The following is a 12320-nucleotide window of genomic DNA, read 5'->3' as shown; positions in this document are numbered from 1 at the left end:
CATCTTTAGAAGGAGTAACTCCACGTGCCTTTGGGGCAGTAATTAGGAGGCACTGTCTAGCCTTCAGACAAATGATGCAAGCACAGGAGGCGCCTTGCCCATCTTCTTACCAGTAGGTATGCGAGTGAGCAGTTAGATGGAGTACAGCTCCAGGCTACGGTTTCTCTGGTGGCAAAACTGGTTTAAACAGTTCTGCCCTGATTCTTTGTTCGCTCTGCTGTGCCAACGCTGTGGTTAAGGTAGCCACAAAATGACCTAGTTCACCAATCCGATTAAAAATAAGCTGATTGGAAAAAAAACAAAACAAAACCAACAACAAAATCTAAGTGGGGAAGGGCTTATTTTTTTAATTTTTAGTAATTAGTGTACTGTCCCACCCCAACCTTTTTCCAGCTGCACAGAGGAGTTAATGGAATATTGAGGAGGAGGACTGACCATCTGAGGAGAACCATCTTTTCAAGTTGTTTTGCTGATCAATAATTTGTTGCTGTAACTACACCTGTGGTAACTAACTTTTCATTTATCTCCGCTCTTTCTTTGGCATCAGGAAGAAGCTTCCCAAACCCTGCAGCATCTGTAATTATTATCCCCCAGTCATGCCCCTTGCATAAAGTATCAAAATGGCCAGCAAGAGGCAGCAGTTTCTAAATGGGAATAGCACTTGTTGGTTTCTAGCTGTGAATTTTAGGTTATGGAGCTGAAAAGGATCAAACACTAATGTTCCCAGCAAAAGGCCTTTTTACACTAGGTGGGGTGTCAGTATTTAGACCAGTTAGTAAATGAGACAAACAATGAGTTTATGACCTCAGACAGACTGATCACCGGACTTCCATTTCCCCATGTGAGGTGGTTGAGTGGCACATTGTGCCCAGCAAATAAAGCTTCAACTTTGCCATTTCAGAAGAACTCAGCACTTGCACAGTCAAATGATGAAAACAGGTATGTAGGGGAAGAACTGACAATGTAGTGGTGCTAATCACTTCAGTATCGTGTTTTCAGGGATCTGATTGTTTTGATACTGTTTTTCAGAAGTACTGTTTCAGCTTTCTTTGAGTCTTCATCTCAAAATCCCTTATTGTAGGGACTGCATGAGCTCAGGGAACCTTCTTGTGGAAGGTTAATACTGAGCAAATTCAAGCATGGAATGCATGATCAGAGTGAAGAAACTTTCTTCTCACAGCTGAATATACTGCAGTTTTGCATTGGTGGAGGGACAGATGCCTTCATGGGATAGATTAGCGCAGTAAACTGCGCTATGTTTTTCTATCTTTCCCATCTTTCAAAGGAAGTGATCCCAGTATGATGGTCATAGTGGTGTATTGAGTTCTTTTATTGCCTTCTGAATACAGTTCTCTGGATTCAGTGTAGAAGTTGGGAATAAAAATACTGGTAGTTGAAAAAAGCTTCAAAAGGAGCTTGGTTAGAGTGAACTTCATAATTTTTAATATAATACTTAAGAAGTTGTCTCCAGCTCCTAAGTGTAAATAAATATGCTGCTCTCTAGACTGCCTACCGCTGTTGGGGCTGCTTCCCACAGGCATTTGCCACAGCTGCAATCCAGATAAATGGGAGAAAGAATACACCATGCTGTATTACCTGCTATGTATGTTTAATTTATAGCTACCAACAAAGACTGAAGACCAGTGAAGAGCAAACTACAGAGTTTAGAGGTTTATGGTGGGGGAGTGAGGGTGGAGGGTCCCAAGGAGAGGTGGAAAGACAGGGATAAACAGGGAGATGTTTATTGCAGAATTTTTATTGACTTTGATGACAGCCTCAGCTCTGGTAGTGGAATCATTAGTAAAAGTAGCTTTTGGTGCTGAACATCATCACTGTATTATGTAAGTTGTATACCAAGACAAAGCTCAGAAAAAGGGGGAGAAGGACCTATAGGAGAGGTAGAGGCCAAAGTATAAAACTTCACAAACAATTTTCCTGCAAAAGAGATTTTAAGGTTGAAAGCAAGCATGTTAATAATCAAAAAAAGTGCTACATTAATGATTGACAAAAGTCAAGGAAGATAGGACAGACTGAAGGAAACTGAGGCCAAAGAAGGAAAGGTCGAGTATGGCATTTTCTCTTCTCTTGAAAAAGCTGGGTTGGGAAACTGGGAAGCTAGCAGAATTTTCTCACCAAGGGTTTGGTAAGAAAAGACAGTTTGTGATGAGGGGAAAGTCTCATAAAGGTAGCGTTAAAACAGATATTAAGGATTGTATCAGTAAGACTGAAGTGTCCATGCATCTTGATGAGAAGATGGGATTAGCCATCAGAAAGAAAAAAAATGTGGGTTTTTTTTTTTTTCACATGCACCTTCTGGCATGGGTAATGGCTGGGAAGGCATTTAGTGTAGCTGGGAGTGTAAGTGGAGATGGAAAGTATGGCTGTGCAGGTAGGTATGGATTGGAGCAGACCCCAGAGCAGTTAGTCCCATGTGTGCATGCAAACATAACACACGCTGCTTTTGCCTTAAATGCTATTCTAGTAAGGCTTGCTCGGCAGTTAGTTTTGCTTTGTATGCATAGAGAAACATTGATGTTCGGCGGACTGCTGAGTTGTCCTTCAATTCCCTCCCGTGTCTATTTGTCATGCTGCCTGATGCACACAGTTCATTATGTTTGTGTTAATTGTGATCAACAGTTAACTAAATGCTTAGCAAGTTTAGCAAATAGCTGTGCCCCAGGAGTTATCATTAGGTGACACAAAGAAATTGAAATGATAATTTAGATGTCTTCCTTGACCTTGCTTTCACTAGCCTTTCATTGAATACAGCTGGATAGTTGCTTCTGTAGTTCTCATATCTTTGCTGTGTTTCACATGTAGGTGCGTGTGTTTGCTTTGGGTGCAGAAAAGGTATTGCTGCAAAGAAGCAGGTACTTTCATGCAGTTTCCCGCTGGAAGGATTTTGCAGAAATCATTGAGTTCTTTGCTCTCACCCATCACAGAAGAGAGGCGTTTGTTGGTTCTGTTTTGTTTGGCAACAGGTGTGCAAGGAAGTCTTGGGTTTAGATATGCTTTATCTCTTCAAGTCCCAGACAAGCCTCTCACACAAGCAGTAATACACCTCTACTAACAGAAAGTGAGCACGAAGCTCGCAATGAGAAAGCATTTTGGGAAATTCTTTCTATGGCTCTGGGATTCCCTTGATTGTCCTCCTTCCTTACAGGCAGACACTTCTCTTACATGGAAAGGTGCACGGGTGTAGAATGGAGAATGAAAAAGCCTCTTGATTCACTTCTCTTAGCAACACCTTCCTGGGTAACCGAATGCAAAGTTTTGCAATACAGTGTAAGATGGAGTAGGAGCTAAACTGATGCCCTTTGAAATGTATCTGTTAGGAGTGAGAGTTAAAGAACATGTGAGTATCTCTTTACTCCTTTTTCATGCCATGTTTCCAAGGGGAAGGCTGCAGAGAGGATAAAGGTGCTGTGCTGCAGCTGGTATGTTGGCTAGAGCTTCATGAAACTCAATGCGCAGTTTTGACAGAGGGGGCACAACTGTTGGCAGGTTCTGGTGACCGTGGCAAGCCTCAGCGGGAGTTATTCTAAGAATACAACGTATGATCAGATTACCGAGGGACACTTTACATAGCTCTAAAAAATGAACCATCTGACAGTTTATGACAGCTCTGCCTGTTCCAGCCAAATGAGGAGTGTGCTGGTCTCTGCTGACCCTGCAGCAGGGTTGTGAGACAAAGAAAGCGCTTTCCGGAGGTTGTGAACCTACAGGCCTCTGTCTGTGTAATACCTGCTTACATCTAACTCTTGATAAGGAAACCAAAAGATGTTTAGGACTTGTTTTCTCTTGCAGTTTTGATTCCTGGTAATTTAACACATCCTTGCTGCAGTTTATTTGGCTTGGCAATTTGTATAGTTCTGTACTTAATAATTCCTGTGATGCCAATGTCTTTGTAGAGTGATCTGGTTTTTTTTTTTTTGTTGTTTTTTGCTACTAGTATCTCTATTAACTTAATATACCCTGCCACCTTGTTTTTCCCCTGGCTCTGTGAGGATATGCTTCTGGAAGAAGAAAGCTGTATGAGAGGTGGAGGCAAGTGGAAAGTGAGTTCTAAAGCCGGACATTTTGAGGATCCACATTTGAACACTCTAGAGAATTTCTCTCTAGAGTATTTCTATTCCAGCTTCTAATATGTACAATTTGTACAAGTCTCCCCTCCCTCTAGTCTTCTCCAGTGAAGTACATTGCCTGAGATAGCATTGGATTTTTGCTGTTGTTATCAAAGGCAAGCAGTTAAATGCACGCTTAGGGAAACACCTCTCACTTTCCCAGGCTGTCTACAGTTTACTGCCTCTCCTGCCAGCTGCCTGGTCTCAGCTTCCCTTTTTTTTGATTCTCTGTAATACTCAGTTGCTCCTAACTCCTTTCAGGTGCTGCATGGTGCAGGAGGTTGGGGGTTACTGTGTAAAGGTTTCTTTCTGCTACCCCTTGCTTTTTAGTTTGTTGGGGTTTGTTTTTTTTTTGTTTGTTTGTTTGTTTTTTTTTCTTTTCTCTGGTGCTCCTTGTTTCTTGCTGCTTCTCTGCTCCTATGTGAGTTCTCAATGAGCTGCAGGCCTTTCAGGGTTGTCCCTGCTCTGCCATGTGTCTTCCATGGGCTGCAGTTGCCTCAAAGTGTACTTCTTCTGCCACAGAGCACTTCTTTTCAAAAGCACCTTTCCAGCCATGTCCCCAACAATGTCCCCTGCCATGTGTCTCCTTTTCTCCTTCATTTTGTCCAGATGTGTCTTTTTACATGTTTTGCATTCCTCTTTTCTGTGCATCCGCATATGTGTCCTTTTTGTGGTTCCTTTTGTGTGTCTCTCTGTGTGTCTCCTGCCCCCAGTGGCTATTGCCCTTTCCAAAATACTATTTATTTGTTTAGTTATTTATTTGAATAGGGGTAGCTTGTGCTTCTCTGACTGGGTCAAGGGTTTCGATGGCTCGTTGTTTTCATGCATTTTGGAGATGGGTGGAACTGACCGTGGCTGGCACAGGGCTGTTCATGGCATCCTGTTACATGGATTACTCCTGCAGCCTTCTGCTGCTGAAGCAGAATAGTGCTCTGTTAGACTACTCAGTCTGTATAATTTCTTGACTTCATGGAATCAGAACAAAGCAAAACTTGCTCTGTAACATGTAATATCTGTTTGGGAATCCTTTGCAATTCATTTTGCAAGGATGATCCATTGTTAAGACAGTGTTTTGAGACTTTCCATATGTTCAAATCGTCAGTATATCCCAATATGCACCCTTTAAAAGTTTGCCTGAAACTCGCCACATCCACTTCTCTCAAGGCTAGTTTTTCCTCTTGCTTCCACTAACTCATTCTCTTTGCCCCTCAGAGGGTCCTTCTGGTGTGTATAAATTTTCATTCTTTTTCTTTATAGACAATGGTGTTTGAGCACCTGGTTTGGCACACTTCCCACTTTTGACATGAGTCAAAACGTCCTGAAATCTTGCACATGCTGGTATCTGTGCGAGAAGAATCACTGCTCTTGTTTCTTACCTTTCAACTTGGATCCTTGTCCAACAGATGGAGAGTTTGGAAAGCCGTAAATGTTATTCCAGGGACTAGAAAAAGGTGGGGTGTGTATGTGTTGCTAGTAATTGGTGTTGCCTTTGTAAAAATGGTCACATTGGTTGGAAAAGCAGATAGGAAGAAGGTAGCATGACAGCATCTACTCTCATCAAACACTCCTGGGCATGTCACTGTGCTAATGCTGAAACTGTGTAACTGAAGAGGTCAGTGGTTACGTGCTGGGCATTGTGTTTCTGGCACAGTGTGTTTCCTAATTTGTGTATAGAGAAGCTGGAGCTGTTTTCTCAGCCACAGGCCTGATCTCTTCTCCCAGGGGAATGAGGAGAGCTTCTGTAATGACAGTATCGGGAAAAGATTAAGATCTGTAAATGTAAAATGCTTTCCTATCCCTGTGTAAGCTTTGGTTTTGTTTCATGAATATGAACTAAATCTGGTCATTGACATTTACATTCTTCTGTTTCAGAAATAGATGGAATTAGTAGCTTTGCCAGCCCTTCCCTAAAGGGTTGGGTGTTCAGTTTCTAGCACAGTCTTTCATGGCATCCAGCTTTTTTCAGGGTTGGGTTGTACAGGGGTTTTAAACTAAAAACATGTGTCAACCTTTTCATAGAATATTCAGCTAGTGGAATAAATTTTGCATCTATTTTCACTGCTTGCATCTTTGATGTCTATAATGCCCTAATATACGAGTTCTCAATTCAGCCCATAAACATTCCATAGAAAATAATTGGGATATTAGAATTTTGTTATAAATAAACTTCCTAAGAGCTGTGGCATTGCTGTTGAGTTTATTCTGACTTAATTCTTCAATCATTTGCAGCCATATAAGATGTCTCGCAGCTTTGCACTTCCCACTCCCAACTTTTTATAAAGGTTCTGTATCGTTACTAATGTGGTCACCACAAATGTTTTATTTTGCTGGGACTGTTCTTTCTATCATGGTTTCTGTCTTGAATCAGCCTGGGGTTCAGATTTGTAGCTGCTGCTTTTCTGGTTTTGCTCTTTATTCCTTCATCTCCAGGAAAAGAACAAAATCTGCGCATCTTAGACTTGATATATGGGAGCCAGTGTATGCAACCTGTATAGTGTGCCTCATGCCCTGGTGTCCACTCAGACAGTTCTGTGGTGCTAGCTGTCAATCAGATCTAAGCTCGCTTCTCCTATTCACTGCTAAAGTTGTTGGTAGTTCAGCCTTTTCTGCTTCTCTTCCTGATTTGTTTTCTTTTTAAATCCTGGACCCGAGTCTTCTGCAGTTTTTTGCTTTCATTCCAAGCAATTTAAAATTCTGTACCAGTGACCTTGTAGCTTCAGGTTTTGTTATCCATTTAATTCATGTTGTTCTTAACGCCTTTTTCCTTCATCTGTCACCGTGACCATCTTCTCTTTGCATCTCTGCACTGGTCTCTCTTCTCACATCAAACATAAAGCTGCTTGTCTTCATTTCCCGTATCATGTCACACTGATAAATTCTGTGTAGGTGTTTCTATGTACTTCCTCATTTTTGTTCATTTTCTGAAGTTCACAGAATGACAGACTCATTTAGGTTGGAAGGGATCGATCTCTTCAAATTGTCTAGTCTGGCCCTATTGCTCAAGCAGTGTCAGCTACAGCAGGTTGCCCAGGATTGTATCCAGTCAGGTTTTGAGTATTCTCCAAGGATGGAAACTCTGCCTCTCTGGGCAGCCTGTACTAGTATTTGACCACCTTTCCAGCAAAAAAAAAAAAAAAAAAATTGTTTTCTCTCTCTTCTGCTTTGTTTTCAGATGGAATTTCATGTCTTTCAGTTTGTGCCCATTTGTTTCTTGTCCTATCACTTGGCTCTGCTGAGAGGAGGCTTGTTTTCTCTTCTTCATTGCCTCCCATCAGGTATTTATATGCAGAGATTAAAAACTCCCACTGAGTCTTCTCCAGGCTAAACAGTCTCAGCTCTCTCAGCTTCTACTCGTATAAAGGTTTCTCCTGTCTCTTAATAGTTTTTGTGGACCTTTTGCTGGACTCACTCCAGTATTTCCACATCTTTCTTGTGCTGAGGAGCCCAGAACTGGACACAGTACTCAAGATGTTGCCTCAGCAGTGCTAAGTAGAGATGAAGGATCACCTCCCTTGACCTGTTGGCAATAACCTGAGACGATGTTAGTCTTCTTTGCCTTCGGGTGCATTGCTGGCTCACTGTCTGCTTGTTCTCAACCAGGACCCCATCCACTGAGTCAATTTTCAGTACACCTGCTTGTCCGCTTAGCTAGCCCATAATTTGTCAGGGTTGCCTATGAGGATATTATGGAAAGCAAAGTCAAAAGCCTTGCTAGAGTCACAATATGTACAGCTCTGTACTCATCCACCTGGCTGCAGAAACTACTAGGTCGGTTAAGTATGATTTCCAATTTGTAAATCTCTGTGGACTACTTCCAATTGCCTTCTTGTCCTTCATGTATCTGGAAATGGTTCCCAGGATTACATGTTCCATCACCTCCCAGGGACTTAGGTGAGGCTGACTGGCCTGTTATTTCCTGGATATTCTTTTTTCCTGTTCTGAATATTCTAGGGTGAGTGGCTTTCCTTTTTCTCCTTTGAACTGGCAATTTTGATCCATGCTTACAGATTCTACACACTATGGAAATATAATTAAGCAAAGCACATGGTTCTCCTTTTTACTGATAATTTTAAGCTATACAGATGCAAGCTGGGAAATAGAATTTGCAGTCCAAGGTTCTGCTCCTAAAACTCAGACCATGTGAACTAATGAGTACCTTTCGAAGACAGAAAATAGTGTGACAGGAGTATCACCCTCCTGCTGATGTCTATAGACAGCTAATTCCCTAATGCATCTTTCCCAGAGGTCATAGCTTTCTAAACTTGTATTTGCATTATTTCTCTGTTCCAGGCCGAAATGAGCTGATTGCCCGCTATATTAAGCTGAGAACAGGGAAAACACGCACAAGGAAACAGGTAAGTTTTCCCTGTAAACATTAGTTTTGTGGGACCACTAGACCTGATGAGGGCTTATGAGAACAAATACCTTGCTGCTCACTTGTTATTACCTTCTGGCATTGCTGGAAAGAGGTGGCTGTGCTGCACTGGTTAATAAGAATGGTGGGAAGAGTCAGCTCAGGCATTTTACAGTAGGATTGTAATGCTCCCGTCTCCCAGCCACACTGAGAGAGAATTTTTTTCTGCTATTAAATGGTGTATGATTTCATTTGCTTGGCTTACTAATGAATTTTTCAGTGAACCTCAGTAGTCCTCTATATGAAGAATCTTGCTCAGCCCAAATAGGTAAACAGCTGTGGTGATTTTGAAAATACCCAGGGCATGGGATGCGAAAGGAATCTTTTTAATTTGGGAATGATAGTCCAGGCTATACTGGACAAAGCACAGAGCAACCTAGACCTGCTTTGGGCAGGGGGTTGGTGAATGACATCCAGAAGTTCCTTCCAACCTAAATTATTTTGTCATGCGTTTTGGCCCACATTAGATATGGGGAAGTTCTGAAAGTTATTATATAATGATGGGGGATATAGAAGTGGATATAGAACATGGTTTTCCCTCCTCTCAAGAAGAGGCTAAGATGGGGGGAGCAAAGAGATCAGAACTGTCAGTCCCTCGATTTAAGGGTGGGCTCTTCAGTTTTAGACAAGGTCTCTGACTTGATAAAGCCACTGAATTGGAAAATGTCTTAAATGAGACCTTTGCTGATCCCCCACCTCATTTCATTTCACTTAAGGTATATTTAGAAAAGCATCTCATTGCTATCTCCAACTCCCTCTCCCCCCAGTCCTGAATAGCTCCCTATTGCACAGGGTGCCTAAAGTATGTTTACTTCTGCAAGCAGCTACCAAGTACTCCTCTGAAATGAAGATGGATTTTGTCTTTTCAATGCAGGTATCTAGTCACATCCAGGTCCTGGCAAGGCGGAAAGCTAGAGAGATCCAAGCCAAGCTCAAGGTATGATGTGTGTCCTTTAACATACCACCAAGCCCCCGAGTCAGCTATTCTTCCCCCGTCCATTCCCTCTTTGAATAGCCTTAAGAAAGGGTGAGATTAATTGCTGAGTTGTAGTAAGCTGCTGTCATCCAAGTCTGAAAGACACTTAGACTTGGGAGTATACAAAGAGTGTTTACCTGGGAAGAAAGAGTTTATTGTTACAAATGCTGACGAGTAATCAGTCCCTGGTGTTGTGGCAGCCCTGGGAAAAGGTAGCCTTACTGTCACTACAGTGCTAGTTCCACCTCTACTAGTGGTAGTGATGTGGAGTTGTCTGTGAGAAAGCATTCCTAGCTGGCATAAACATTGAGAGGAAACAATAAAGCCATTTGGCTTCTTCTCAGGTAAAATGGTGCCAGCTGAATAGACTTTGCCCCTTGATTAATTCAGACCTAATTTGAAGAGACCTGGGCTAATGAGATAGAAAATTTGGCTGACTACTAGCTTGAGCAAATCTGTGTTTTCCTTTCTATAGGAAGAGCTCTGAGATCACAGTAATGAACTGATGCCTCTTGACATCTATTTACGCTGATTTGAAGCAGGGTGATGGTTTATGTGCTCAGACTGAATTGCAAGAAGTATGAAGAAGGTTGAGTTTATGGATGATAATTGCACAAGAGGGTGTCCCCTGTTAGAATATGAGACATTCAGAAAGGGCTTGCTGAGCAGGATTTGAGGCCTGATCCTTGTTATGTATTACTGAAACAGCCAGAGAAGGAAGGTGTGTGCTGACCTTCCTGATTTGCTATGGTAATAAATGATCTAGAAAGAAGTGTGTTTGCTTCATGCTTCAGGTGATGGTGAGGATTTTGACAGCCCAGTCCATCCCTAACTGTTGAGTGGATGGCTGTTAGTATGTGCTTCCTCTTTGCTGGCTGGGCAACTCCTTACTGGGCAGTAGGGGAAGCGGACGGTCTGTGAGTGAACTGTTAGCACTCAGTATTGACAAGTGCTGAAGTTCATGCATCTCTATTGCAACTAGTGATTACCTCTAAAGTCATGACTGCACCCTCCACATCCCATCCCCAGCTCCATTTTAGAAAATGGTGTTGTGTCTGTCATTAGCCTGTTCTGTTTCCAGTTGCTCTGATAAAGAGAAGGAGCCATAAATTACAACTATCTAATTGTGCTTCTAGGTAGGGCTGCCTAAGCCTGAAACCTGTGGTGCTGTTAAGTGGTCAATTCAGGTGGAGGCTCGCTTGAGAGGCGAGTTAGAGCAAGTAGGAAACAACAACTGCCTGGGGTGTTAAAAGATTTACTGCTACTTAAATCTGTAACTTTGATTCCGTTCCTTGCATGTCACAGCTCTGGGATTTGGCATGATTGAAAAGCCAGTCAGTCGAGCCTGTTTCCACTTAGCACACAGGAGCTGGCTGTTTTTGTTCTCAGGGAATGAAGGTGTCTCAGGGAGCTATATGGAGCCATTGGTTGTTCTCCTTTTACACCACCCCAGGCCATGCTGTGAGCTCTGCCCAGCTGCCTGCAGTGAACCATTCCCCAGTACCAGACTGTTCCTTTCTGCCTGCAGAGGCAAGTCTATAGCACTGATTCAACTCATTTACTTCTTTGCTTTTGCTAGTCATTTTCATAGAGCAAGTAAATGAAATCACAAAAGCTGCTGCCTTTCTCCCAGGTTCCTGCTGATAGCAGTGTGTTCTACTACCATTGTTCATTTTCCATAGCAAGTATATGTTTTCATATTTATATCCTAGAGATCAGAGCAGCTACATGCTGACTTTTCAGAGCAGTTATCATAATACAACTATTTTCAGACAAATTGGCGTATCTCCTCTAACAGATATATGCACCTATAACATATAGAGGTGGGAAGGTAGGATAAAGCTTGGAGAAAAGTCTGTTCCCAGAAGTCAGTAGTTTTCTATGTCCTGGGTGGCTAACAGATAACACGTGTACTAAGGAAAAAGAGGGAAATGGTGGTGATACTATTATCCTTATTAATTATTCTGCATTTTCAGAAAAATAAAATACATTGCAAACGTTTGGTAAAAGTTTTTTGTCTACTTTAATACTTGCACAGGCAAATGCCTCTTCCCCATAAACTCAAACAAACATGATTTTTCCAGCGAGAAAGTAAGGGGAGAAAAAAAATCTTTTTCTGCAATGGCAACTGCAAGAAAATGTCAATGTCAAGAAAAAAAAACAAACCCCACAAAACCCAAAAGAATCCTTACCTTAAAAAATGTTGTAGATAATCCTTAGATCATTCTCTAAAACACCATTTAAACTGGATTCTGACAAACTTTCTCATAGCTTTGGAGAATCTTGGGCGCTTTCTCAGCAATCGAAATGTTTCCCTTCCATTCACTTAAATGGTACCAACAGGAGTCACAGACTCTTTGGAAAAGATTTGTAAGGTTCCCCTACTGACCATTCCACTTTATTTTATTCTTGAGCTTTTGTTATGCCTCCTCCAAATGTTTTTGTGCTCGACACATCGGAATCACTGGGCTCTGGACTTTAGAAAACCTTACAGCAGGTGGGGGGGTTAGAACGAATGGAGACGCAAGGGTGAGAATTTACTGCAGTTCAATGAATGCAACTGGGAGGTGAGAATCCCTGAAGACAGCCAGAGCTTATCTCTTTCAGTGGTTTCTCCAAGCCATGAGTTCATCTGTGGCATCACCATTGTAATTATTTGACAGATAAATCTGGAGTGCTTGAAGGATGAAGATTATTTGTAGGGGACGTGGGAGGAAAGGGAGAATGTGGGGAAGCACTTCTGTTTGTATATTTATTCCTTGGAAGAAGAAATTAAGAATGCTATTTGTTTTAAACATGCATCATA

General features: G+C 41.9%; 1 protein-coding gene across 7 annotated transcripts in view; it reads left to right on the top strand.

The window, feature by feature from the left end:
• TEAD4 (TEA domain transcription factor 4) overlaps positions 1-12320 on the top strand; it is a 54664-nt gene that overhangs the window by 22886 nt on the left and 19458 nt on the right. For all 7 annotated transcript variants that reach the window (XR_009746731.1, XM_061472233.1, XM_061472237.1 and 4 more), the window contains 2 exons: positions 8415-8479; positions 9413-9475. Coding sequence is in view for 6 of the 7 variants with exons in the window: in XM_061472233.1 (XP_061328217.1) it covers positions 8415-8479; positions 9413-9475 (128 nt within the window). In the remaining variant the exon portion in view is untranslated. The remainder of the gene's footprint in view (positions 1-8414; positions 8480-9412; positions 9476-12320) is intronic.

The sequence above is a fragment of the Pezoporus flaviventris genome, unplaced genomic scaffold (genome assembly GCF_033815535.1).
Source record: "Pezoporus flaviventris isolate CSIRO_AGI_PZ_B2104156 unplaced genomic scaffold, CSIRO_AGI_Pfla_v1 ptg000070l, whole genome shotgun sequence".
Classification (NCBI taxonomy): domain Eukaryota; kingdom Metazoa; phylum Chordata; class Aves; order Psittaciformes; family Psittacidae; genus Pezoporus; species Pezoporus flaviventris.
This window is presented reverse-complemented; position numbering and strand designations above follow the sequence as displayed.